General features: G+C 46.0%; 1 protein-coding gene across 1 annotated transcript in view; it reads right to left on the bottom strand.

The window, feature by feature from the left end:
* The window catches only part of SYCP2 (synaptonemal complex protein 2), a 102,996-nt gene that overhangs the window by 34,554 nt on the left and 40,972 nt on the right, over positions 1-27,470 (bottom strand). The window contains exons 20-25 of the mRNA XM_054723881.1: positions 23,669-23,738; positions 23,324-23,381; positions 22,286-22,419; positions 20,338-20,756; positions 17,689-17,816; positions 16,597-16,633 (exon numbers count right to left, since the gene is read on the bottom strand). Of these exons, the coding sequence (XP_054579856.1) occupies positions 16,597-16,633; positions 17,689-17,816; positions 20,338-20,756; positions 22,286-22,419; positions 23,324-23,381; positions 23,669-23,738 (846 nt within the window). The remainder of the gene's footprint in view (positions 1-16,596; positions 16,634-17,688; positions 17,817-20,337; positions 20,757-22,285; positions 22,420-23,323; positions 23,382-23,668; positions 23,739-27,470) is intronic.

Here is a 27,470-nt window from a genome sequence, read left to right as displayed (position 1 = left end):
ACATGGCCTCACCCGGACCCGGGGGCGCGTGGCCTCACCCGGACCCAGGGGCGCGTGGCCTCTCCCAGACCCAGGGGCGCGTGGCCTCACCCGGACCTAGGTGCGCGAGGCCTCACCCGGATCCAGGGACACATGGCCTCACCTGGACCCAGGGGCGCGTGGCCTCTCCCAGACCCAGGGGCACATGGCCTCACCCGGACCCGGGACCCAGCCTCACCCGGATCCAGGGACACATGGCCTCACCCGAACCCAGGGGCGCGTGGCCTCTCCCAGACCCAGGGGCACGTGGCCTCACCCGGGCCTAGGTGCGCGAGGCCTCAACCGGATCCAGGGACACATGGCCTCACCCGGACCCAGGGGCGCGTGGCCTCTCCCAGACCTAGGGGCGCGTGGCCTCACCCAGACCTGGGTGCGCGAGGCCTCTCCCGGACCCGGGACCCAGCCTCACCTGGATCCAGGGACACATGGCCTCACCCGGACCCAGGGGCGCGTGGCCTCTCCCAGACCCAGGGGCACGTGGCCTCACCCGGGCCTAGGTGCGCGAGGCCTCACCCGGATCCAGGGACACATGGCCTCACCCGGACCCAGGGGCGCGTGGCCTCTCCCAGACCCAGGGGCACGTGGCCTCACCTGGGCCTAGGTGCGTGAGGCCTCACCCGGATCCAGGGACACATGGCCTCACCTGGACCCAGGGGCGCGTGGCCTCTCCCAGACCCAGGGGCGCGTGGCCTCTCCCGGACCTAGGTGTGCGAGGCCTCACCCGGATCCAGGGACACATGGCCTCACCCGGACCCGGGGGCGCGTGGCCTCTCCCAGACCCAGGGGCGCGTGACCTCTCCCAGACCCTGGGGCGCGTGGCCTCACCCGGACCTAGGTGCGCAAGGCCTCACCCGGGCCTAGGTGCGCGAGGCCTCACCCGGGTCCAGGGACACATGGCCTCACCCGGACCCAGGGGCGCGTGGCCTCTCCCAGACCTAGGGGCGCGTGGCCTCACCGGACCTGGGTGCGCGAGGCCTCACCCGGACCCGGGACCCAGCCTCACCCGGATCCAGGGACACATGGCCTCACCCGGACCCAGGGGCGCGTGGCCTCTCCCAGACCCAGGGGCGCGTGGCCTCACCCGGACCTGGGACCCAGCCTCACCCGGACCTGGGACCCAGCCTCACCCGGATACAGGGACACATGGCTTCACCCGGACCCGGGGGCGCGTGGCCTCACCCGGACCCAGGGGCGCGTGGCCTCTCCCAGACCCAGGGGCGCGTGGCCTCTCCCGGACCCAGGTGCGCGAGGCCTCACCCGGATCCAGGGACACATGGCCTCACCTGGACCCAGGGGCGCGTGGCCTCTCCCAGACCCAGGGGCACATGGCCTCACCCAGACCCGGGACCCAGCCTCACCCGGATCCAGGGACACATGGCCTCACCGGGACCCAGGGCCGCGTGGCCTCTCCCAGACCCAGGGGCACGTGGCCTCACCCGGGCCTAGGTGCGCGAGGCCTCACCCGGATCCAGGGACCCAGCCTCACCTGGATCCAGGGACACATGGCCTCACCCGGACCCGGGACCCAGCCTCACCTGGATCCAGGGACACATGGCCTCACCCGGACCCGGGGGCGCGTGGCCTCTCCCAGACCCAGGGGTGCGTGGCTTCACCCGGACCTAGGTGCATGAGGCCTCACCCGGATCCAGGGACTCATGGCCTCACCTGGACCCGGGGGCGCGTGGCCTCTCCCAGACGCAGGGGCGCGTGGCCTCACCCGGACCTAGGTGCGCGAGGCCTCACCCGGATCCAGGGACACATGGCCTCACCCGGACCCGGGATCCGGCTTCATCCGGACCCAGAGGCGCGTGGCCTCACCCGGATCCAGGGCACATGGCCTCACCCGGACCCGGGATCCGGCTTCATCCGGATCCAGAGGCGCGTGGCCTCACCCGGACCCGGAGTCCGGCTTCACTTGGACCCAGGGGCACGTGGCCTCACCCAGACCCAGGGACGTGAGGCCTCACCTAGACCCAGAGGCGTGTGACCACACCCGAGTCCAGAGGCGTGCAACCTCGCCTGCATCCGGGTCCCAGCGGGGTTTCGTCTTCTTGATCCCAATTCCTGTTGGTCAATTCCCTCTCAGCAATTCCTTCGGCCATTTTCCCAGAGCTCCAGGACGGCTGCCGCAGAACTCGTTGGGCGGCGGGCTCGGAGAAGCTCCGGTGTGCCCGGTGCACGGCGGCGGGCTGGTCCAATGTCGCTGCGTCGGCCCTTGGGTCTGCAGCGGTGGCCGGTCGCCGAGCGTGCGCACCTGGCCGCTTCCGGGGCATTGAGATTCTTGAAGGACTCGGAGGTCAGCAAGCGCGGAGTCTCCCACCCCATGTCTCCCATGGGCTCGTCTGTCCGTGCTTGGCAGCCAGTGGAGCCGTCCCCTCAGCCGGAGACCGCCGGGGGCACTGCACCAAGCACGTTCCAGGCCGCCATTGTGTCGCCTGAGCTGTAGTTCTCAAAGTGTGGTCTTTGGGTCACCGGCATCAGCATCATCCTGCATACCCCTCTTTTATTCTAGTTGTAGAGCATCCGCTCAGCCAGCCCTCTGGTGGTTCTGGATGGTGTCTGCTCTGCTCTCCCGTCATAGTCTCAAAATTGTTGTGGTAGGCAACAATCAGGCTTCCGCCCTATGCCTCCATCTTGGTCCTCCTTTGTATAGCTAAGTCTTGACTATTGTTGGCGTCACCGGGAGGAATTGTCCTCCAGGCCAATTGGCCGTGAGGGCCCTCTTTGTCTACAAAGGAAGAGTTGCTGCGCAGGAAACACGCCTATGGGCCGGGTCTTGGTGCAGCAAGGCCCCGGCGCTCACTGAATCTGCCTCCCGAATGTGTCCCCTATGCGCGTGGTTGAAATCTGGTGTCATCTCACACAGACCACTAGATGCCCTCGTTTCTGGGTCTCCAATGGGGTGTAGGTCAGCTACTGCCTTAGGCATTCAGCAGAGATTACTGCAAAAACTGTAGTTTCCTCCTCCTGTCTGAGTGGCCCTGGAGCAGTCCGACTAGAACCACAGTTCATCTGGTCAAGCTGCCAGAGGGCAGGCCACCCACATGCACAAGCCGTTGCTTGGAGCGCAGGTGCGCCTGCAAGACTTGCGGGGCGGGTCTTCAAAACGTGCGGGGCGGGTCCCAGGGCGGGGCGGGTCTCAAGGCGGGGCGGGGTCTCAGGGCGCCAACAGGCCATGGTGCGGCGAACCGCAATGGCTAGAAGTCTGCTCCTTCTGCCTTCCACGTTTCTAAGCCCCCTCGTTCCGCACTCCAGCGCAGCAAACACTCATTGCTGGGCGCACCTCCGCAAGAGTCCCGCCTCTCCCCGCAGGCATCTGGGTCTCCCGCGCTTCCCCAGAAGCTGGGTTTCAGGGTGATGGGGAGCTAATCTCCCCTCGGGTTGGAACAAAAGCCGCGCGTCCCTCCCCCCGCCACCAGCCCGACCCACGCGCCTCCGCACCTCATCCCCTCCGATTTCGCTGGTTTCCTCTTCCCTCTTAGCTGTAAATCTACCATTCAGCCATCTCTCCTGTAGTTCTGGGTGGCAGACGCTCTGTCCTCCAGTTGTGCCCCTGAAATTGCTGTGCGCGGCGCAGTTCGCAGTTCATTTGTTTAACTTTGCCGCCTTCTTGGTTCTCCTCTGTCAAACTGGCTAGAGGACTTGAATGTAAGATGGGAAATCCTAAGAATCCTCCAAATCGGTGTTGGCGGCATCCGGGGCCCCGAGGATCTCCCTGGGCAGCTCGGCCAGGTCGGTGGCGCGGATGAGCCCCTCCTGCAGAAAGATGGTCTCTTCCTTCACCGAGAGCGGCTGCGCCGAGTCCGCGGCCGCCGCCACAGCAGCTGCCGCGGCGCCCACGAGCCCATGGCCCTGGCTGCGGTGCTGACTGAGAGGAGCAGCCGCCCGGTCTGGGGAGACGCGAGCAGCAGTCGCCACCCTCACCAGTCCATGTTTCAGTTGTATTTCCGAAACTGCCATGCGAGGCAACAGATCAGCCTTTCACCTCCGCCGCCATCTTGCCTCTCCACCCTGCATGACAGTCTTGCAAACTCAAAGACCTAAAGTAACCACAAAGAATGGTCTGAAATTAAACTTTAACTAAACACAGTTATGGTGGGCAGTTACATCCTAGGCCAGTATCTTCCCTGACAAAGATCAACTTAGATCTTTACTGAGCCCATTTGCCTTTTGCCTCTAAGATAACATCTGTGAGATGTCTGGGTAACTTGTAACTTCCCTTTTTCTGGAGCCCCTGGGGCACAACCAGATGTGCTGGGCGCCAGGACAGATACCACAAATTCCTTCATTATCATGTTAATTTTTCCTGCACTCACCTAAGTATGTGTCCCTCATTTTACTTTTTATCCAATCCCAGGGGTTTCCCACTGCTTTGCTTTATCCCACCTCCTTAATCCATCACCAATGAATTTCATGTAACCCACCTATGTCCCTCCTTTGATTGCAATGTATAAATACAAATGTAACCCGCCATTCTCCAGAGCTTTATCTCAACTCGTTGAGGTTTTGCTTCCTGGCCTAAGTCCACAGTTAGGCTCAAATAAACTCAAAAATTCTTTACAGGTTTCAATGTGTTTTTTTTTTTTACCATAACAGTGAATAATAAACGTTAACAAAAATAGGGGTTTAAGGAGGTTCTACTTATCAGGGAAGATAGTGTTAGGCAGACATGAGTAGAGCAAGGATGATGGGTCAGGTATAGAAACTCACCAGGGCAGAAAGCCCGGATGCCTAGCAAGGGGCAAAACTGGGAAAACAAGAACCTTGTCCTCAGGGTAACCTATACTCCCTTAGCATATCACCAGGTATGCAGTTTAGAACCCCTGACCTTTCCTCCCTAAGATAACATCTAGGCCTCAGTCATATTTCAGCTCCAGGCCCAGAAAAACAGCAAACAAGACAAATGGTACTGCCATGTCTGCCCCTGGCCTGGTTACATTGACTAATGATCCCCTGCCCTGGCACCGACCAATCAGTGGAGACCACAACCCAGAAAGAGCACACCTGGAAAACTGATGAATATTCTATGGAGATACTCCCCTGAGACCTCCCCTAAGATTTCCACCTGCAAGAGAGAGAGATAAATTCGCTCAAGACAAAGAACCCAGCATGTACTCTCCCTCCCAGGAGCATGTCCTTGCCATTCCCATTCCCCCCTCTTTTCCCCCTCAGGAACATATACCCTAACCTCTGAGGGACCCCATGAGACTTGAAACCAGGAGAGAAATGGGCAGAGGCAACTCATCCAGGGCTAACTCCCTGAACCTGTCTCCAAGACCCCCCTTCCCTCTTAGTGCCAAAGCAGCCCAGCCTAGCTTTCCTGTTGCTTCTTCTATGCCCTTCCTTGTTTTGAGGAGGAAACTGGTCTTGCAAGGCATGTCAGGCCATAAAAACTGTGAACAATGTACTGCCCTGGGGGGGGAGGGGGGGCAGAGGGGGTGGTTGTTATCGCTGGCCCCAGGACAGATCATTGGATATGGCCTAGGGACCCCCAACACCTGGGGGCCTTCCTGTAAGCCCACAAAAGGGTGTGGAACCATATCGGCAAGACAAAGACCCCAGAAGGTTATAAAAAGTGAAGCCCTCTGCATGTTTCTTCACTCTGATTTGGAAATTATTCCCTGAGTTCACTAGTGTTAATAAACGGGGTCCCTCCCTTTCTCTAGGAAGTGTGCTTGGTATTTCTTTGGTCTTCTGCAACATTTGGTTTCCTGAACTGGGAAGATAACTGCATTTGGCTCTTGCCTCCGGTGAGTGGACGGTTTGGGACCTGGGGGCCTGGGACAGGCCTCCAGAAGTCGCGCACTGCTGATTTTAGCAGAATTGAATGGAGGGGCGGGGCGGCGGGGGGAGAGAAGGGATTTCAGGCACTCCTGGACCTCATCCCAGGACCTGGCCAGCACCTGGAGAAAGTGGATGGACACCTCTGGACCTGTCGACAGAATCGGTAAGGTAGGGGCCCCAGTCTGTCAGGCCCACTCCAAGTGAGTGGAAGGGGGAGCTTGATCACCTCTCGGGAAGTCATAGGACTTCATCAGGTAAATCAGGAATCAGGACTCCAGAGGTGAGTGAATTCAAATTCGATTAAGGAATTATGGGTTCACTCTTCTGTTTGTTTGTGTGTGGTACTAGCCAATTTGCTACCGAGAAGGGGGGCTGGACACAGTCTTAACTTCTCTGATAGGTTCTCACCGAGACATCGATCAAGAATTCTGTTCTGGGGTGTGGGTGCCGGGAATGCCCCCATGCCCATCTGGGGAGTTGGGCATTATCTGCTCAGCTCCAGTCTAGGCTAGTCTACTGAGAGAGTGTGAGTATGGATGTTTGTCTGTCTTGGCATAATTATCTGCTGATTAACTGGTCTGTGTGAAAGCAAAAGCTACTTTGATTTTCTGTTTGCTCATCTGGTTAAAACGTTTGATTTACTGAAGGCTGAACCTGTGATGGTCTGCAAAAGTCTCAAGCAGCGCTGTTGAGTTAGTTTTCTCAGAGACGTTTGCTCTCTATCATGGAGTTGATAAAAATTTCTGTCTATGTTTGTGTACTAGGGGCTTTGTTCCTGCACTCAAATTTTGCTGTGTTAGGTTGAAATTTTGCTGTGTTAGGTTGCTGTGACTTTGCTGTGTTAGGTTGAAATTTTTGAGTTCTGGGGTATATTTAAAGGTATTTGCAGCTTTCCTTGTCTCTTTTGGCTGGCTGGGACTTTCAGGGGCAGGGCTCACAGCTCCACAGGGTGGAGAGATTTTACCCTCCCTGCCCCTGCTTGTGCTGATTAAGGATCTTTTCTTTAAGGAGACCCTCCAGGCTTTTAGTAAATTTCCCTGCACCCTTGTCTGTCTCTCGCCACCAATCATCATGGGGTTGGGACAAAGTAAACCCACTGTTCTCAATTGCATGTTGGAAAAGTTTGAGGATTATGGTATTAAAATGAACCCCAAAACACTGAGGAAATTCTGTGAATTAGAATGGCCAGCCTTTGGGGTCAGCTGGCCCCCGGAAGGCTCTTTAGATGTAGGACTGGTCAGGGTGGTCTGGAATGTAGTCACAACAGACCCTGGACACCCAGATCAGTTCCCTTACATAGACAGCTGGTTAGGAATTGCTCAAACCTTGCCATCTTGGGTCCGGCTCTGTAAGGTTTTAGTAGTAGGAGAAAAGAAACAGGTCTCTCAGAAGGGAACCCAACCCCTTGTTCTGCCAGGATCCCCTGAGGAAATCCCGCTAGTTTTACCATCTCCATATGTGCCACAGGCAGCACCAAGTGCTTCCCCAGCTGATCTAAAAGGTCCAAAAACACCACGTCCCCTTCCATTTCTCCTCAACTAGGCTCTCCAGAGCCAGTTGGGCGGCACTTGCATTTAGCCGATCAAGGGCCCAGGCCACAACCAGCACATCAGATGCCTCTAAGGGAGAGTTGGGGTGCCAAAGTACTTGGCGAAGATGGGACCCATCTGGCAGGAGGGAGGGCCAGTCTATTACTATCAGCCCTTTACCACAAGTGACATCCTGAATTGGAAACATCACACCCCAGCTTATTCTGAAAAACCTCAGGCCATGGTAGACCTCCTAGAAACCATTTTCCAGACCCAGAAGCCCACCTGGGTGGACTGCAAGCAGCCCCTTTTCACATTCTTTAACACTGAAGAGCGCATGAGAGTAGTCACAGAGGATCGGAAGTGGCTCCAGACCCAGGCCCTGGCAGGAATATTAGATACAAGACAGATGGGCCAGGGAGGCCTTCCCAGATGAGGAACCTGATTGGAACCCGAACTCAGAAGATGGAAGGGCCAGGCTAGAAAGATATCGGCTGGCCTTCCTCCAGGGGGTCAGAGCTGGAGCCAAGAAGCCCACCAACATGGCTAAAATCTCTGAGGTTTTTCCAGAAGCCTGATGAAAGTCCAGCAGCTTTCTATGAGAGACTATGTGAGGCATACCGGATCTACACCCTCTTTAGACCTGAGGCCCCAGAAAATCAAATCATGGTAAATGCCGTTTTTGTAGGCCAAGCCCAGCCTGGCATCAGGAGAAAATTACAGAAACTGGAAGGGTTTGCAGGAAAGAATGCTACTGAACTGCTAGAGATAGCTAACAAAGGTTTTATCAATTGAGACAGTGCAGCAAGGAAGGAGGAAGAAAGGAGAATACAAAAAAGGGCCAATATAATAGCAGGGGCTTTTAGAGGCTCAGGCTCCCAGACAGATCAGCAAGGATACAGACCAGGGGGAAAAGGAAGAGTGAGCCTGAGATGAGACCAGTGTGCCTATTGTAACGAAATGGGACACTGTAAGAATGAATGTCCCAAACGGCAAAGTAAAAAGACTGGGCCCCCTTTTCCACCCAGTTGTGTAGAGGGCCACCTGGGAGGCACCTGGGCATTTCCTTAGGTCTTAGGCCGAGTCAAGCCCTGGGAACATGCTTCCCCAATGAGGCTAGACATGTTAATCAGTTCTGACTTCATAGCAGCCCAGGTGTCAGCAGGGGCGGGTCTAGATATGTAAATCCAGTAATGCTGGGGCCTAATTAAGAATGCAAATAAGCTCCTTTGATCCTAAGTTTTGGTGTTACTTCCTGGATTTTGGGGATATAAAATAAACCTGCTGGGTGGCTCAGGGTCGTCGTCATGCTGTCTCTCCATCAGAGAGGAAAGATGGCGTCCCACCCAGCCCCAGCTTCATGAATCTATTTTTGCGTCTTGTTTTCTTTATTTCTATTATTTCTCAATCCCTGGCCGCCTCCATTTAGGACCGGTTCGTTCATCTCTCTTTCCGCGTGGGACGCAGAAAAGGGAGATCCCCGCCATGTTTGGCCCCCGCTGCTTCAGGCCCCTGCACAGTTGCTATCAACCAGAGCCACCTGAAGCAGATCTCATTGGGCTAGCAATGGCTGATTCTGGCTAGGACAGACCAGGCTCACTTCAGCTAGGCCCATGGTCAGAATGAAAATTGGGGGCCAGACTATGGACTTTATGGTTGATACGGGAGCTGAGCACTCAGTAGTCACTCAGAAAGTAGCGCCTTTCTCAGGAAAGGAGGCCACCATTATTGGAGCTACTGGGAACCAGACCCGTAGACCATTCTGCCGCCCTCGCCGATGCCAACTTGGCAGTCATCAAGTAATCCACGAATTCCTGTTCTTGCCAGCCTGTCCAGTGCCTCTAATGGGTAGAGACCTTTTAGCCAAAATGGGGGCAGAAATCACTTTTACTCCAGATGGTTCAGCACAGCTTCGCCTAGGTGAGGAGACCTGTCCTTAGCAGTGCTGAGGGAGGAAGAGTGGAGACTTTATACCCCCCTCCCCAGCGCCCCCCCCCCTCCCCCCCACCAGACAAAGGCCTCACCATTAGAACCTGAATTAGAGAAGGAATTCCCGCTGGTTTGGGCAGAAGGGAATCCTCCAGGCCTGGCTAAGGACCACACCCTGGTGTTAATTGAGTTAAAGCCTGGGACACAGCCTGTTAAATTCCACCAATATCCAATTCCAAGGGAAGCGCGCCTAGGAATCCAGGTCCACTTATACCGGCTGCTTCAGTGGGGACTTGTTAAACGATGCAGGTCTCCATGGAACACACCTCTCTTGCCTGTGAAAAAGCCTGGGACTAATGACTACTGCCCGGTGCAGGATCTACGGGCTGTTAATGAGGCTGTTATAACCCTGCATTCAGCACTGCTGAACCCCTTACACTCTTCTGGGACTCATTCCATCAGAGGCGGAATGGTTTACATGCCTAGATCTGAAATATACCTTTTTCTGTCTTCGATTAGCGACTTCCAGTCAGCCTCTCTTCGCTTTCAAATGGGAAAACCCAACTACAGGGGCCAAGGAGCAGTTCATCTGGACCAGACTGCCACAAGGGTTCAAGAACTCCCCTACTCTTTTTAGTGGAGCACTAGCATCTGATCTAAGTTCCCAGGATAGGACTTGGGATGTTTTCTACTCCAGTATGTAGATAACCTCCTACTGGCCAGCTCCACACGAGCTCAGTGCTGGGAGGGAACACAAGCCCTTCTGAGACTACTAACTGAAACAGGTTATTGGGTGTCTAAGAAAAAGGCACAGATTTGTCAGAAAGAAGTCAAGTATCTAGGCTTCCGGATCACCCAAGGGAAATGAAGGCTAGGGACTGAAAGGAAGCAGGCAGTATGTGCCATCCCAGTCCCTAGCACAGGGTGGCAGGTTCGGGAATTCCTGGGAGCGGCAGGATTCTGTCGAATTTGGATCCCAGGGTTTTCAGACCTAGCCAAGCCTCTCTATGAAGCTTTAAGAGGAGAAGAGAAGGCACCCATCGACTGGGGTCCTGAACAGGAGAAAGTCTTCGTTACCATAAAGGCAAAGCTCACTGAGGCCCCGGCACTAGGGCTACCAGATGTGACGTGAGACTTTGATCTTTTTGTTCACGAGAATAGTGCGATAGCCCTAGGAGTTCTAACCCAGGAGTTTGGACCCTGGCAAAGACCAGTAGCCTATCTCTCCAAGCAGTTGCCTCTGGGTGGCCCCTGTGCCTCAGGGCCCTTGCAGCCAGGGCATTATTAGTCAAGAAAGCGGATAAGCTTACCTTAGGACAAAACTTAAAGGTAAAAGAACCTCATGATGTTGTCACCCTGATGGAAGCAAGGGGTCAGCACTGGCTGACTCATGCTCAAATGACTCAGTATCAAGGGCTGTTATGTGAAAATCCGCGGGTACGATTAGAAGCAGTGAGAACACTTAATCCTGCCACCTTTCTACCCATCGCTGAGGAGTTCCCTGAGCATGATTGCCTGGAAGTCCTAGAGGAGGTTTATTCCAGCCGTCCAGACCTAAGAGATAGGCCCCTGCAAAATGAGGACTTGGTATTGTTCATAGACGGCAGCAGCTTCTTAGATGAAGGAAAAAGATGAGCTGGATATGCAGTGGTATCAACCTTTGAGACAATTGCAGCACAGGCCCTGCCTGAAGGATGGTCAGCTCAGAGGGCAGAACTTTTGGCCCTAGTAAGAGCCCTAGAACTAAGTAAGAATAAGCGTGCCAACATCTACACTGACTCGCGCTATGCCTTTGCTACCCTGCATGTCCATGGGGCCATATATAATATAAGGAAAGGGGGCTCTTGACAGCAGGAGGAAAAGGAATAAAAAATCAGAATGAGATTTTAAAGTTACTAGAAGCAGTCTGGGAGCCTAAGGAAATAGCCGTCATCCATTGCAAAGGTCACCAGAAAGGGAAAGACTCAGTATCAGAAGGAAACCAGCGTGCTGACACCACAGCCAAGCTGGCTGCTAAAGAACAAGCAGCACCGGCACGGATCATGTTGGCCCCGAATTACCTGAACCTCCAAAATACACTCCTCAGGAAGAGAAATGGGCCCAGCAAGAAGGGGGCAAGAGAACAATGGAAGACTGGTAGATACTCCCAGATCATGGGGTCTATGTCCCAGAACAGTTAGCCCATAAGGTAGTTTTCCAGCAGCAAGAATTCACTCATTTAGGAAAGGCTGCCCTAGAAGCTTTGTTAGGCAGGTACTACCTAATTGCCTGTCTACCCTCCTTGTGTGTCTCAGTCTCTCAGCGTTGCCTCCTCTGTGCTCAGAACAATGCTAAACAGGGTCCTGTGGGACCGATAGGAGTTCAGCGCTGTGGGCAAGTTCATTTTGAGGACTTACAAGTAGATTTTACAGAAATAGGGCCTAGCAGAGGGAATAAATACCTGCTAGTCTTTGTTTGCACCTTTTCAGGTTGGGTCGAGGCATATCCCACTTGTACTGAAAAGGCGAGAGACGTCACTAAGGCATTGCTGAAGGATATAATTCCACGGTATGGAATGCCTCTGACCATAGGGTCTGATAATGGCCCAGCCTTTGTAGCAGAAATAGTACAACAGGTAGCCAAGGCTTTAGGAATTAAATGGAATCTACATACAGCTTACAGGCCTCAGAGTTCAGGGAAAGTGGAGCGCATGAACCAGATGCTAAAGCAGGCTATGGCTAAGCTATGTCAAGAGACAATCTTACCCTGGACAGATACCTTGCCTCTTGTACTCCTGTGGGTACGCTGTGCCCCAAGGGCCAGGATAGGTTTCTCTCCCTTTGAAATTCTACATGGTAGACCCCTTCCTTAATTCGGCCAAAGGGAGATTTGAGGGAAATAGGGAACTTAGAAATCCAGAAACAACTACAAGGACTTGGAAAAACTGTCTTTGAGGTCCACAGGTGGGTTATTGACTGACTACCCATCTCTCTAGGAACAGCTGTACATCCTTATAAACCTGGAGACCAGGTTTGGGTAAAGGATTGGAAAAAGGAGCCCCTCAAGCCTACCTGGAAGGGACCCTATCCAGTCATATTAACCACCGCCACAGCCCTTAAGGTTGCAGGACTAAACACCTGGGTCCACCACTCCCAGGTGAAGGCAGCCCACCAGCCAAGTGACATCCAGTCTGAGTGGAAGGTGACCTCTGTGAACGAAAGAAGCCACCTGCTAACCTGACAAGCTCAGGGGAGGCCTGTGTGGCAGTCTTGAAAACTCAGAGACCTAAAATAACCACAAAAGATGGTCTGAAAATTAAATATTTAACTACAAACAGGTTAGAGTGGGCAGTCATTCCTAGGCTGATATTTTCCCTGACAAAGATCAACTTAGATCTTTCCTGAGCCCATTTGCCTTTTTGCCTCTAAGATAACATATCTGTGAGATGTCTGGGTAACTTGTAACTTCCTTTTTATCTGGAGTCCCTGGGGCACAACCAAATGTGGTGGGCGCCAGGACAGATGCCTCAAATTCCTTCATTATCATGTTAATTGTTCCTGTACCCACCTAAGTATGTGTCCCTCATTTTACTTTTTATCCAATCCCAGGGGTTTCCCACTGCTTTGCTTTATCCCACCTCCTTAATCCATCACCAATGAATTTCATGTAGCCTACCTATGTCCCTCCTTTGATGGCAATGTATAAATACAGATGTAACCTGCCATTCTTTGGAGCATTATCTCAATTCATTGAGGTTCTGCTTCCCGGCATATGTCGACAGTTTGGCTCAAATAAACTCACTAAAATTCTTTACAGGTTTCAATGGTTTTTTTTCGTTAACACCTCTGACCAAAAACACCCCCTGCGGATCACCCTCAAGAAGACAGTAGACCTGGCCGAGCAACCTGCTCAGGAATTCAGATAACACCCTGCTGAATTCTCCCTAACACTAATCTTTCTTATCTCCTCCTAATGTAACATGCTCTAGTATTTCTGGATAATCACTGGTTTTATCTAATAATTCTTATTTTGTCTTTTTATGAGTGCCAGCGGAATCCGAGACTGGTACCAGGAGGAGAACTCATCTGCTCTTGCTGGGACACAGAAGCACCATAAAATTACTGCTCCCCACACAGCAAGGAAACAAAGGCCTTATCATAAATTTTTGGATTACACCTTGTCATGCCATCCTTTCCTCCTTGCTTAGAAACTTGCTACCCAAATATGCTAGACCGGGTAGTCCACAAGAAAACCCAATCAAGCCAGATTTTTGTTAGCTATACTTATCAGCCTACGGCATGTTACGACTCTACTACCAAATGCGCGCAGGGTGGGGGGAATTGTATTGGATGGAGAAAAAAAAATAGGACCTGTCATGGCCAATGTGCAGCTAACTAATGTTGCTCCTATTTGTTTCAGCACTATGCAGGGCCAACACCCAACAAGTCACCTCCCAGATGAACTATGCAACTCTACCCCTGATGCCCCCTGCAGGAACATTCTACGCATGTGGGACCACTGCTTACCTCTGCCTGCCTGCAAACTGGACGGGAATGCCTTTAAACTTCAGATGGTCCTACAAACCAGAAGAACTCCCTACAAACCCCTCTGAGAGGAAGAAGTGGGATGCTAACCCCTTGGTCATCATCCCTTTCAGCAGGAAGTAGCTAAGAGCGGTCGTCAACCCTGTTCACCATAACATCCCGTGGTCATTGCTCCACAAGGCTAAAAGAAGCTTGTGGGACAAGGGGGTAGGGGATGAGGAGAAAACTGGTCTTGCAAGGCATGTCAGGCCATGAAAACTTTGAACAATGCACTGCCCTGGGGGGGCGGGGGGAGGGTCGTTATCGCTGGCCCCAGGACAGATCATTGGATATGGCCTGGGGACCCCCAATACCTGGGGGCCTTCCTGTAAGCCCACAAATGGGGGAGGAACCATATCTGCAAGACAAAGACCCCAGAAGGTTATAAACAGTGAAGCCCTCTGCATGTTTCTTCACTCTGATTTGGAAATTATTCCCGGAGTTCACTAGTGTTAATAAACAGGGTCCCTCCCTTTCTCTAGGAAGCATGCTTGGTATTTCTTTGGTCTTCTGCAACAGTTTCACTGTCCTAAGTGTATTTTTGCTGCTATCATGGAACCAATACCCCTTTGACTCAGTACTACGTAGCCTTTCCCTTTGGATTGAAGTATGGTAGCAACCATACTTAGGTTAAAACTGCTGTTTCAATTTTAACCCTCCTATTCTGGCTTCTGCATGCACTTACTTGCTTAAACAACAAGGTAGTTACCTCAGCTTCCAGACTGAGACCTGGAAACTCACAAAGGTAATTTTCCTGTGCCTGTGGACCAGAACTACAGATTGATTCTCACTGACTCAGTAGCTCCAGGAGTAGAAACTGTAGATAACCTTTAGAGATTACTAACTCTGCTTGATTCTGCTTCTGTAAAAATTGCTTTCGCAAGATAGGGCCACATTCCAATGTCAAGCAGGATGTGGCTGGGAATCCCCCCTGCAGGCTGTTCCCAGCATTTAGAATTTAGAATTTAGAACAAAGGGAAATTTTTGTGGTTTGGACCTTTAAAAAGACCACCTACACCTGAAACGGCGCGGTCGTGAGTGTGGACTCCACCTGCATGTGGTGCTCTCGCGGCCATCCTGGCCAGCTCAATAAATCTTTGCCTGCTTTTTTTAATCAATTAGCAGCCTCTGGTGGTCTTATTTTTGACTCCAGGGTTGGACTCCACAACAGGATATTCCCATCCCGCATTACTTTTTCCTTAAGTAAATTCAATTTTTCTTTATTCACCATCTGAGATAGCTATTTAGCCTGCCCACATAACAACGACTTTAATCTTTTAGATAGGATTAGTTAGAAAAAAATGGAGACAAAGATATACTAAATCATATCCCTCCACCATGTGAGAATGCAGGAAGAAGATGGCAGTCAGCAGACACCAAATCTGCCAGTGTCTTGATCTTGGACTTTCCAGCCTTCAGAACTGTGAGAAATAAATATTTATTGTTTCAGCCACCCAATCTATAGTATTTTTTTAAATCCTCACAGAAGGACATGCTTAAAAAGAGGAAGGGATTCAGAAAGAGGTAAACATTGACGTGAGAGAGAAACATTGATCAGTTGCCTTCCTCATGCACCCCAACTGCGGATCAAACCACAGTCCAGGTATATGCCCATATCAGTGAAGCAGGAATTTTGGGGGAACATAGGTAGGCTTAGGGATTTTTTAGAATTGGGGTCCATGAAAGGCTGCAGACTGGGAGAAGGTACATTTCCATAACACAAGGAAGCCAGGTGCAGTGACATTTCCATAAGACAAGGAGGCAGCAACAGGTATGTTTACATAAGACAAGGGAACTGGAAGTAGCCAAGAAACATCCATATTTACAAAATAAAGAGAAGAAAGCCCAAAGGGAATAGGAAAACAATAAGGGAGGAGGGTAGGGAGAATCTCACACGTCTCACGTGAGGTTCAATCTTTGAACCCAGGAGTTCCTATAGTAACCAGTCTAAGGGAATAGTGACCAATCAGAGGGGATATCAAGGCACCAGGATCTGCAGCCTTTATAAGCCATAAGGATAGGGAACCCAGTGGGACTCTTCCCCCTCCCCATGTGGGAGTCCCTTCTGTGGGACTCTTCCCCCTCCCTACATGGGAGTCAGTTCTGTGGGACACTTCCCTCTCCCTACATGGGAGTATGTACTTGTTCTTCAATAAATCTCCATCTTTGCTATACCACTTTCTGTCCATGGATTCATTCTTCGATTCCGGCGGACAAAGAATCTGGGTTCCAGTCCAAAAAGTTCGGTATCATCAGGAATTGAACTGGCAACCTTTCCGTGCACAGGATGATGCTCAACCAACTGAGCCACTCCACCAGACAGTGCTATTTTTGTTATAGCGACCTGTAGAAACTAATGCCCCTCCATCCTTTGTCATACCTTGAATAAGCTCAAGGTTATAAATGACCCACTTACTATTATAGTGGGAAACGAAAACCTGGCCACAGAACAATGGAAAACTGGCAGGTGGCCTTAAAAAAGAAGATATACTAAATCATGAACCAAAAACTAAAAATATCATGCTCATATATGTAAAAGAAGCATTTTTTTTGAAAAGCACAGTAGAGGGCTTCTTTGAGTACTTGCCACTAAACATGTCAGTTGTTTAATCCTTTTATCAATATGTTGAAAACATTAAATCTAATTTCATCATACCATTATTTTAGTGTTTATAGTCAAATATTATATATATCATATATATAGTCAAATTCTATTACATATATATATATATAGTTAAATAAATGAAACCTACCTTGCTGAGCTGTAGATCAGATTTGTTTGAAAAACCACTATAAAAAAGGTTTTGTCAAAATTAAGAAAGCAATTAAATATCAGAATGTTTTCCATAAAAGACATTCTATATAAGGTAGAACATATTTGGGTCACTAAGTCCACATCCATATGTTATCTAAATCATTGCGATGTGATAGCACTAGTACCCTATTTTTGCACCTTCACTCACAGTATATAGCAACAATAATATTTAATTCTAAGCTGAATCATTTATGTAGCAGGAGGTGCCAAGCAATTTAAATGGAATGTTCTGCCATTAAAGTAATTATTTTCATGCCTTACAATAAGAGCAGAATGAATTTAAATGTGAATTAACCAACTGGCAGCCTATAAAAATACATTTTGTAATAAAAGAACTAACCTTCAGAAAGATTATAAACAAGGAATACATATTTACTATATAAAAGTAACTCATTTCAGCTTATTTAAATTTCATTTTTCCTTTTTTTAAAATTTTTAATTTAAGTTCTTTATTGTTTAACCCTTTGCACTCGCTTGCTTTTTTTCTCGATTCCTTTATTCTAATGCTAACCGTGTCGAGTCACACTCGACATCTGAGTGCAAAAGGTTAATATATTACATGTCTCCTTTTCCCCCTATTGACCTCTCCCGGCCTTCCCCAACCCCCAGCACATGCCCTCACACTCTACCACCCAATCTGTGTCCATTGGTTATGCTCATATGCAAGCATATACGTCCTTTGGTTGACCTCTTACTTAAGCAATATATTTAAATATGCTTCATTTTACTCATCACTAGGCTCAATGAAAAATTTCTAGAATGTCTATATCTTAAAGATTTCTGAAATGATATGCTGCATCAATTTGGTATTTTTGATATTTTATAAAATGTAATCAGATACTAGAATGTCTAATTTCAAATTTAGTTCTAATTTAAACAGCTACTATTTACAATAGTAAATAAGTTACTATGTGTTTTCTACTAGTAAGTTACATTATTTTAACTTGTTGAAAACTAACCTTAAAACAGTGTAAAACAATTTAGTTGTATCTGTCAGAAAAATATTCATGTCTAAAATGTAAGAACATACCTGTTTTTAAAAGACTCCTTTAACTTTCTTGCAGACTGTATACCATCCTTTGGTTTGTATCTCTTATTAATTTGGCTTATCAAGGATTCTGCTGCATCAGCAAGTATTTCCCCTTTTGACTTTTCTCTCTGAAACAATTTATAAATTATTTAAAAACTCTATAAGTTAACCTTCAAGTGAAAATAAAGGCTGAAAAGAAAAAAAAGAAAAATCTGTTTCTATGTATAGCCACAAAGAGAAATAAAGGGAGTCAGAAATTACTTGGTAAGATTGGGCTTTATTAAGCATTAAAACAAGTCAGGGTAAGTCTTTTAGCATATAAAATAACTGTGAAGAGTGCTCTGTAGATATTACTTTTTAAAAGTGAAACTCATAAAAAAATAAAGGAAACTAAAAACTGGTTCTTTGTAAAGATCAATAAAGTTGACAAGCCTCTAGTAAGGTTAACTAAGAAAAAAAGAAAGATGTAAAAGACAGATATTACTAACACCAAAAGAGGCTATCACTAGTGATTACATGGACATTAAAAGGATAATAAAGAAATACTATAGACAACTCTATGCCCATAAATTTGATAACCTAGATTAAATGGACCATTTCCTTGAAATTCTTTCAAAACTCATGGAAGAATTACCTAACTAGGCCTGTATCTATTAAATCAATAGTTAATACGTTCTAAAACAGAAAGCACCAGACCAAGATGGGTTTACTGGTGAGTTCTATAAAACATTTAAGAAGCATAACAATTTTCTACACTCTTCCAGGAGACAGAAGCATAGGGAATACTTCCTAACTCATTTTATGAAGACATTATCAGCTCATGAACATAGATGCAAAAATCCTGAATAAAATATTAGCAATCAAGTCCAAAAGTGTATAAAAAGAATTGTCTACCACAGCCAAGTGGAATCAGCCAAGTAAGTAAGGCTGATTCAATTTTTGAAAATGAATTAATGTAATCCATCATATTAATGGGCTAAAGAAAATCATGATCACATCAATAGATGCACAAAAATATTTGACTAAATCCAATATCCATTCATAACTCTTAGAAAACCAGGAACACAGGAGAACATCTTCTACTTCATTAAGTTCAGTTATAAAAAGAAAATACAGCAAACATCATACTTAATGGAAACTAGATGCTTTCCCACTAAGATAAGAGACAAGAAAAGGATGTCTGCTCTCACACTCCTATCAACATCATACTGAAGTCCTAGCTAAGGCAATAGACAAGCAAAGGCTATACATGGTAAACAGATTGGAAGGAAGAAATAAAACTATTTTTGTCTATGTATAAAAATCTCAATCAACAAAAATATTCCTGGAACTAAAAAGCAATTATAGAAATGGTGGAAGGATATAAAAGTAATAATAAAAGCTAATCACTTTCTTATACATCAGTAACTAACAATTGGAATATGAAATTATATTCCATTTACATTACCACCCCCCAACATAGAATCAAGAATAAATATGGCAAACATATACACAAGATCTATATGAGGGAAACTTCATGACTCTGATGAAAAATAAAAAAACACATCTAAATAAATGGAAAGGCTCATATTGTCAAGAGGTCAGTTCTTTCCAATTTGATTTAAAGATTCAATGTAATCCCAATCAAAATCTCAGAAAGTTATTTTTTTGGTTAGCAACAATATGATTCTCAAGTTTACATGGAGAAGCAAGAGACCCAGAATAGCCAACACAATGTTGAATGAGAAGAACAAAGTTGGAGAACGGACACTACTCTACTTTTAAGGCATAATGATAGAGTTATCAGTATAGTGCAGTATTGGTGAAAGAATAAACAAACAGAATGGAATAAAACAGACAGCCCAGATATAGGTCTCAAAGTATGGTACAAAATAGCTAAAACTGTCCTGGAGCTGTTCTACAGCTGATTAAGTGAAGAAAGTGGGGCATCCAATGGGATGAGCAACAGTTATAGAAGAAGATAGTATCCTCTACCCCACTTATATCCTTTCTTAATAAACCTTGTAAAACTTTAATGCAATAATGCAAAAGATACTTCAGATGCTACTATGTGCAAAGTTGAATAAATGTTGAATAAAAGTCTTTACACTTATAGTTTAAAGTGGAAAAAAAAATCACAAAACACAGCCATTTATTAAGAAGAAAGGTAAGCACCATTTGAGAGGCAAAGGCACAGACAGTTCTATATGCATGTTCAAAAGAATCTAAGGGACAGAGTGGGAGACCCAACAAGAGGAAACAAGGCAGAAACTAATATTAATACCAAATGTCAACTGTAACTGAAAAGTAAAAGTATATATGAATAAAATGAATTTCTCCTGTAAATTTTAAAAATTATAGAAATTGTAATATAACTAGAAAATTAAAAATTACATATGTGGCTCACACACACAAACAAGGAGCCAAAACAGGGTTCATTCATGCAATTCCTACGTACATGCCTACGGCACCCACGGGCATGTGTTTTATCAGAGCCAGGATTAGGGAGAGATGCAGGAATTCAATAGGCACTTGCTCTGAGTTTGAATTAAAGAACAAGGTATTTCCAAATGTTAAATTTGCAGCAATCAAACAAGCTTCTTTCTCTTTCTTATGTTATTAAGTAGGCATGTTATGGGTATGCAGAAATAAAACACACTGAAAGCTCACCATTTTGTTTTGTTTCAAATCCAAGGAATTAAATTCAGATGTTAATCTTTTCCTTGATTTCCTAAGACTCTTTGTATTTTTACTATGAGAGGGGCTTTTATCACAAATAGCAGTATTCACATCTTTTGACAGTATGTATTTCTTCCTATAGACGAGAGATTCTTCAACTGTCTTATTTAGGAGAATTGATTTAAAAGTAGTTTCAGATTCTATATGCCAATCACTCTGCTTGGTATTTTCAATATTTTTCTGCTTTGAAAGTTGATTTAGTTGTTGATTGGTTCTTCTGCAAACATCTACTTCTCCTTTATCTATTTTGTTACGCTGCATTATTTCTTTCTTATATTCCACCTTTCCTGTTTCTTCAGAATTATCATCAGATACTGAAGAGGATGATTTGTTTTTGTTGATAGCAATATCTAGTGGGAAAAAGAGAAATTAATCCTTATCTATCTATATAAAACCCTAATATTTAAATCGACCAAACAGCAGAACCACTGGCGGAACGACCGGTTGCTATGATACGCACTGACCATGCAGGAGCTGCCCCCAGCCCGCAGGCCCTGACAGGTGGAGGTGGCAAGGGGGCAGGGCTGGCGAGCAGGCGGCGCCAGGCCAGCCAAGGCAAGTGTGAGCAGGGGCCCCCTGGTCATCCTTCTGGTCACTCTGCAGACACTGGTTGCGCCGCAGAGGGAGGTGACCTGCGGTGGCAGGGCTAGCAAGCGGGCAGCGCCAGGCTGAGGTGGGTGCGAGCTGGGGCTCTGATCACCCCACAGATCAGCCCTGATCACCGGCCAGGCCTAGGGACCCTACCCGTGCATGCATTTCGTGCACCAGGCCTCTAGTTAAATTAATAAATTGATAATGTATAAACTTTATTAAAACCAAAGATATTTGTCAGACATTTCAAGAAATGAATATTCCCCTGAACTACTATTATATACAGAAAAAACTATAGTTGACCCTTGAACAACACAGGGTTAGGGGTATCAACCCCTACACAGTCAAAAATCCACATATAACTTTTGACTCACAAAACTTAATAACCAGAAGCCTTAATAATAACATAGTCAATTAACATATATTTTGTATGATGTGTATTATATACTATACTAGAGGCCCGGTGCACGAAATTTGTGCATTGGGGGGGGGCGGGTGTTCCTCAGCCTGGCCTGCACCCTCTCTAATCTGGGACCCCTCGGGGGATGTCCGACTGCCAGTTTAGGCCCGATGCAGGCAGTTGGACATCCCTCTCACAATCTGGGACCACTGGCTCCTAACTGCTTACCTGCCTGCCTGCCTGATGCCCCTAACTGCTCCCCTGCCTGCCTGATCGCCCCTAACGACCTCTGCTTGCCTGCCTGATCACCCCTAACCACCTCTGCCTGCCTGCATGATTACCCTAACTGATCTCCCTGCTGGCCTGATCCCCCTAACTGCTCTCCCCTGCCAGCCTGATCGCCTCTAACTGCTTCTGCCTTGGCCTCACCACCATGGGTTTGTCCAGAAGGACGTCTGGAAGATGTCTGGTCTAATTAGCATATTACCCTTTTATTAGTATAGATTATTTTCTCTAGTAAATGAGAGGAAAAAATACTAAAAAAATCATGAGAAAATACATTTACAAAATGTATTGAAAAAAATCTGCACATAAATGGACGAACCCATGCAGTTCAAACCTGTGTTATTTCAGAGTCAACTGTAGCTGGGCTGATATGGCTCAGTGGTTGAACATTGACCTAGGAACCAGGAGGTCACTGGTTTGATTCTGGGTCAGAGTCAGGGCACATGCCTGTATTTAAGATTTGATCCCCAGTGGAGGATGTACAGGAGGCAGCTGATCAATGATTCTCTCTCATCATTGATGTTTCTATCTCTCTCTCCCTCTCTCTTCCTCTCTGAAATCAATAAAAACTTCTTTTTAAAGAGTCAACTGTGTATGTTTCACCTTGAATAAATGTGTCTCCTTGTGAAGTACTTGCTCTTTGATTATCACACAGATTAATATTTGTTACAGGCGTCCAACATGCCCATTTAGAAGGCATTTTATTTCCATGAATGTTGTATGAAACATCAGGTAACCTGGAAAATAAATTCATTTGCTTAAATATATAATAAAACATTAGCTATAATTCTGACATAAGACTTTGTTTTTTTAAAATGTAGTCAATGTTTATTGATAGCAATTTTTACCAGTCAAGTATGAAAATGTTTTTGTAAGTCATTATGAAAGTTAAAATTTACCATATAATTAATCAAATTAAAGATTAAAAAGTTCCATTATTGCTACTATATTTATATCTACCTAAATACATCTCACATAACTTACATGTTCCACTGTATATTTAAAGTAGGTTATATTTCTATATATTCATACTTTATTATTTTTAAAATCTCATTCATTTGAATCTCTCAATTTGAAAGTAGTTATGTTGATACTTATGGACAAAACAGACTACTCCCCATTGTGCTATCAAAATACTTGAGAGATGATTAATGCTATAAACAATCTATATAATAAAAGCCCAGCGACCTTTACGGCAGAATGACCAGAATGACCGGTCACTGTGACGGCGCACTGACCATCAGGGGCAGACACTCAATGTAGGAGCTGCCCCCTGGTGGTCAGTGCGCTCCCACAGTGGGAGCACTGCTCAGCCAGAAGCCCAGCTCATGGCTGGCAAGTGCAGTCACAATGGCGGGAGCCTCTCCTGCCTCTGAGACCAGGCTAAGGAGTGGTGAGTCAAGCAGTAAGGAGCAAGCAGGTGGGCAGTTAGGAGTGAGCAGGCTGGCAGTTAGGAGCAAGGGGTCCTGGATTGCGAGAGGGCGCATGCTGGGCTGAGGGATCCCCCTCTCCCCCCAATATACACGAATTTTGTGAATCGGGCCTCTAATAAGACTATAAAGCCTTTTTCTTTAAATTTGTTACATTCATCTAAAAGTAAATATACACACTAAAAAATTTGATGAGCTTTCTCATACTTACACAGATTTATCTATTTTTCCCGCTGCTTGAGAACCGAGAACAAAATCCTGGGAATCATCTAAATAAAACAAAAATTATGGTATTTTCATTTTTTCATGCAGTTGGCAGGGTAAAATTGGTATAGATTTTGATCAAGGTTTATGTATTGGGATGAAGAGATTGATTGATCGAGTTTTCTCCTTCTCAAACACAAACATCTTGGGAACAGAGAGTATATTTCCTTGTTACTTCTAAGTTCCTTGCATAAAGCTGAATACATTTATTATAAATCTTTTTTTTCAAATCAAAGAAAGCCAGGTGGCAAAAAGGAAGTTTATAAAGAAGATGAAATAAAAAAGTACTTACTAAAATTTTGGTTTAGGAATTCAATGTCCTTAGTTTCTGTCTTTTCTGTAACGTCAGCAGTTTTCATATGCTATAAACACAGGAAACATGTTACTGTAAATTTGAATTAAGGTATTGTAGGAAAACAACTTTTAAAAGTCAGAATATTAAAGATTAAAATTTTAAAAATAAATTTGCTTTGCTATTAAAAGCTGGATAGTATTTCTATTTACAGTTGACCTTAAAACAAATTGTGACCTCTGTCACATTTGCATATAACTTTTGATTCCCCCAAAACTTAACTACTAATAGCGACTGTCTGGATGCCTTACTGATAACATAAACAGTTCACTAATACATATTTTGTATGTTATATGTATTCTATACTGTATTCTTACAATAAAGCTAGAGAAAATAAAATGTTAAGAAAATCTTGAGAAAATACATATATTTACAAAATTTATTGAAAAAAATCCATGTATAAGTGAACTCAAGGTCATGTTGTTCAAGTGTCAACTGTACTTCATTAAGGTTATTCCCATTTTAGAATATCAGTTAGCCTAAAATACAAGAAAATAACTTTCACTGAAGATAAGGAAGCACAAGATCCTATAAATTTTCTGATCACTTCATAGCCAGTAAAACAATTCAATCTTCATCTGGAACTGACAATTTCTAGAACCTCTATGGCACATTTCCTATTGTTTTGATCTCATAACCTGCATCTATTCTGTCTTTTCACTAATATACATAAAGGAGTTGGAAATTATGGAACATTAAATGTTTTGTAACTTATTGCACAACCATCTTCTTAACTACAGCAAGTTTCCCTTTTTCCACAGCAACAGATACACACTTACCCAGATCAAATAAAAATATGACATCACTGTCAAAAGAATATACCCTCTAGGCCAAGATATTTTGCCTCATCCTGGCTTTCTTTCCTACTTACTCTAGCCAGTGGTTCCACTACCCTGGGAGAGAAGCAGTATGAAAATGTGTAGGTGTGGTTTTGGTTGTCATAACGATAGAAAGGTTCCCCTGACAATAAGCAAGCACAGGCCTAGCATGCTTATCATCCTACAACATTCAGTACCACACCACAAAACTGAATAGTGTCCCTAGTAAGAAACATTTAGCGAGACAATTTGAACCATCACTTTGACTATTTTTTCTAATATCTTCAACTTTTGCACCCTTTATCTTTATGCCACATAACCATTTAATTTTTAAAAAATCATCTATTCCTTTTTTTTCTGTTTGCAATAGTTTTTTTTTTTTAATTATATTCTTTTTCAATCTAAAACCAAGGATACTAAACTTTGAGAGATTATTACACATTTAAAAAAATAAATCTTTATTGTTCAGATTATTACAGATGTTTCTCCCCCCCTCATAGCTCCCTTCCACCTAATTCCCACCCCACCCCATGCCCTTACCCCACCCCCAACTGACCTCATCCATAGATGTAAGAATTTTGTCTAATCTCTTACCGCACCCCCCACACCCTTTTCCCCCTGAGGATTGTCAGTCCACTCCCTTTCTATGCCCCTGATTCTATTATATTCACCAGTTTATTCTGTTCATCAGGTTTTTTATTCACTTGATTTTTAGATTCACTTGTTGATAGATATGTATTTGTTGTTCATAATTTTTATCTTTACCTTTTTATTCTTCTTCCTCTTCTTAAAGAATACCTTTTAGCATTTCATATAATACTGGTTTGGTGGTGATGAACTCCTTTAGCTTTTTCTTGTCTGTGAAGCTCTTTATCTGACTTTCAATTCTAAATGATAGCTTTGCTGGGTAGAGTAATCTTGGTTGTAGGTTCTTGCTATTCATCACTTTGAATATTTCTTGCCATTCCCTTCTGGCCTGAATAGTTTCTGTTGAGAAATCAGCTGACAGTCATATGGGTACTCCCTTGTAGGTAACTGTTTTTCTCTTGCTGCTTTTAAGATTCTCTCTGTGTCTTTTGCCCTTGGCATTTTACATATGATGTGTTTTGGTGTGGTCCTTTTTGGATTCCTCTTCTCTGTGCTCCCTGTACTTGTAAGTCTATTTCTTTCACCAGGTAGTGGAAGTTTTCTATCATTATTTCTTCAAATAGGTTTTCAATATCTTGCTCTCTCTATTCTTCTGGCACCCCCATAATTCAGATGTTGGTACATTTGAAGTTGTCCCAGAGGCTCCTTACATTATCTTCATATTTTTGGATTCTTTTCTCTTTTTGCTCTTCTGGTTGGGTGTTTTTTTGCTTCCTCGTATTTCAAATCTTTAACTTGATTCTTGGGATCCTCTAATCTACTGTTGAATTTCTGTATATTATTCTTTATTTCAGTCAGTGTATACTTAATTTCTGACTAGTCCTTTTCCGTTTTTTTGTGTTTTTTTTTGGGGGGGGGGGAGGAATTCTCACTAAGATCCTTGAAGGTCTCACTAAGTTCCTCAGAGGTTTCTAGAAGATTCTTGAGTAACCTTATAACTGTGGTTTTGAACTCTATATCCAGTAGTTTGCTTTCTTCCATTTCTTTCACTTGTGACATGTATTTTTTTCCTCCACATTTTGGCTGCTTCCCTGTGTTGATAGAGTGGCCTTGTATGCTAGGTATCCTATAGGGCCCAGTGGCTCAGCCTTCCCAATTACCTGAGGTGGACACTCTTGGTGCACCCCTTTGTGGTCTGGGTGCACAGTCTTGTTGTAGTTAAGCCTTGATTGCTGTTGGTATCACTGGGAGGAACTGACCTCCAGGCCAATTTGCTATGGGGACCAGCTATGTCTACAATGGAAGAACTGCTGTGCTGGAGACACCCTTATGGGGCAGGACTTGCTTCAGTGGGGCTTTGGTGCTCACGAGTCTGCCCCTTGAGTATGTCGCTTATGGATGTGAAGAGTTGTAATCTGGTATGGTCTCACAATGACCACGGGGTACACTGGCTCTTGGATCTCCAAGGAGGTGCAAAGTCAGCCACTGCCTGAGGCCACCCAGCAGGAGCTACAGAGAGATCTGCAGATTCTTCTTCTTTGTTTGGGGTTTGGAAGTGCCCAGATGAGGTCCAGCTGTAAAGCAAGGCAGGCTGTTGCTGCTGAGCCTTGGGCCTTCTTTTGGAAGCTTTGGAGCTCTCTGACCCAGCTGCAGTTTGTTAGGTCTTAGGCTGCAGAAGGACAGGCCATTCATATGCAAAAGCCACTGCGCACAGCTTGGATGGGGTTGTAAATTGAGTGGGGCGGGGTCTCAGAGAATCACCAGGGTGGAGCAAACAGCGATGGCTGATGGTGAGCCCTGTACCCGGGAGGTCCCCGCATCTCCACATCCCACACCCCCATGCAGAAACAATGATCACTGTGAGCACCTCTGAGAAAAAGAGGACATTATGCCTCTTTTAATTTTTCCTCTTCGTGGTGCTGCTAAAAAGGAGAATGAAGGACTGGTATATTTATGGGTTTTTAACATTACATATTGCTATTATTGAGGTACTATTTAGATGAGGAAGTTAAATGCCCTCATGTTCCAGCCAGATGCCAGACAGTCCAGTTTCTCCCCGTATGAGTCTGGGTCCCCAGAGTCTCGCCTGGAACTGGAGTTCAGAGCATTCGGGAACTTGTATCTTCCTCCCAATTGAAAAAAAACAACACACACAGTTGCCAGCCTGTTTCGTGCATGCCTTAGTACCTCTGCACCTCCGCACCTCCTACTAGTCTCAATGCGCTTTTTTCTTTCCTTCTAGTTGTAGAACTTCCACTCAGCCAGCTTTCTCATGGTTCTGCATGATGTTTGTTTTGTCTTTTAGTTGTAGTTTTGATGTGGTTGTGAGAGACAGC

The sequence above is a fragment of the Eptesicus fuscus genome, chromosome 12, assembly GCF_027574615.1.
Source record: "Eptesicus fuscus isolate TK198812 chromosome 12, DD_ASM_mEF_20220401, whole genome shotgun sequence".
NCBI classification, from domain to species: Eukaryota; Metazoa; Chordata; class Mammalia; order Chiroptera; family Vespertilionidae; genus Eptesicus; species Eptesicus fuscus.
The sequence above is the reverse complement of the archived record's forward strand: the minus strand, read 5'-3'. Positions and strand labels throughout refer to the sequence as shown.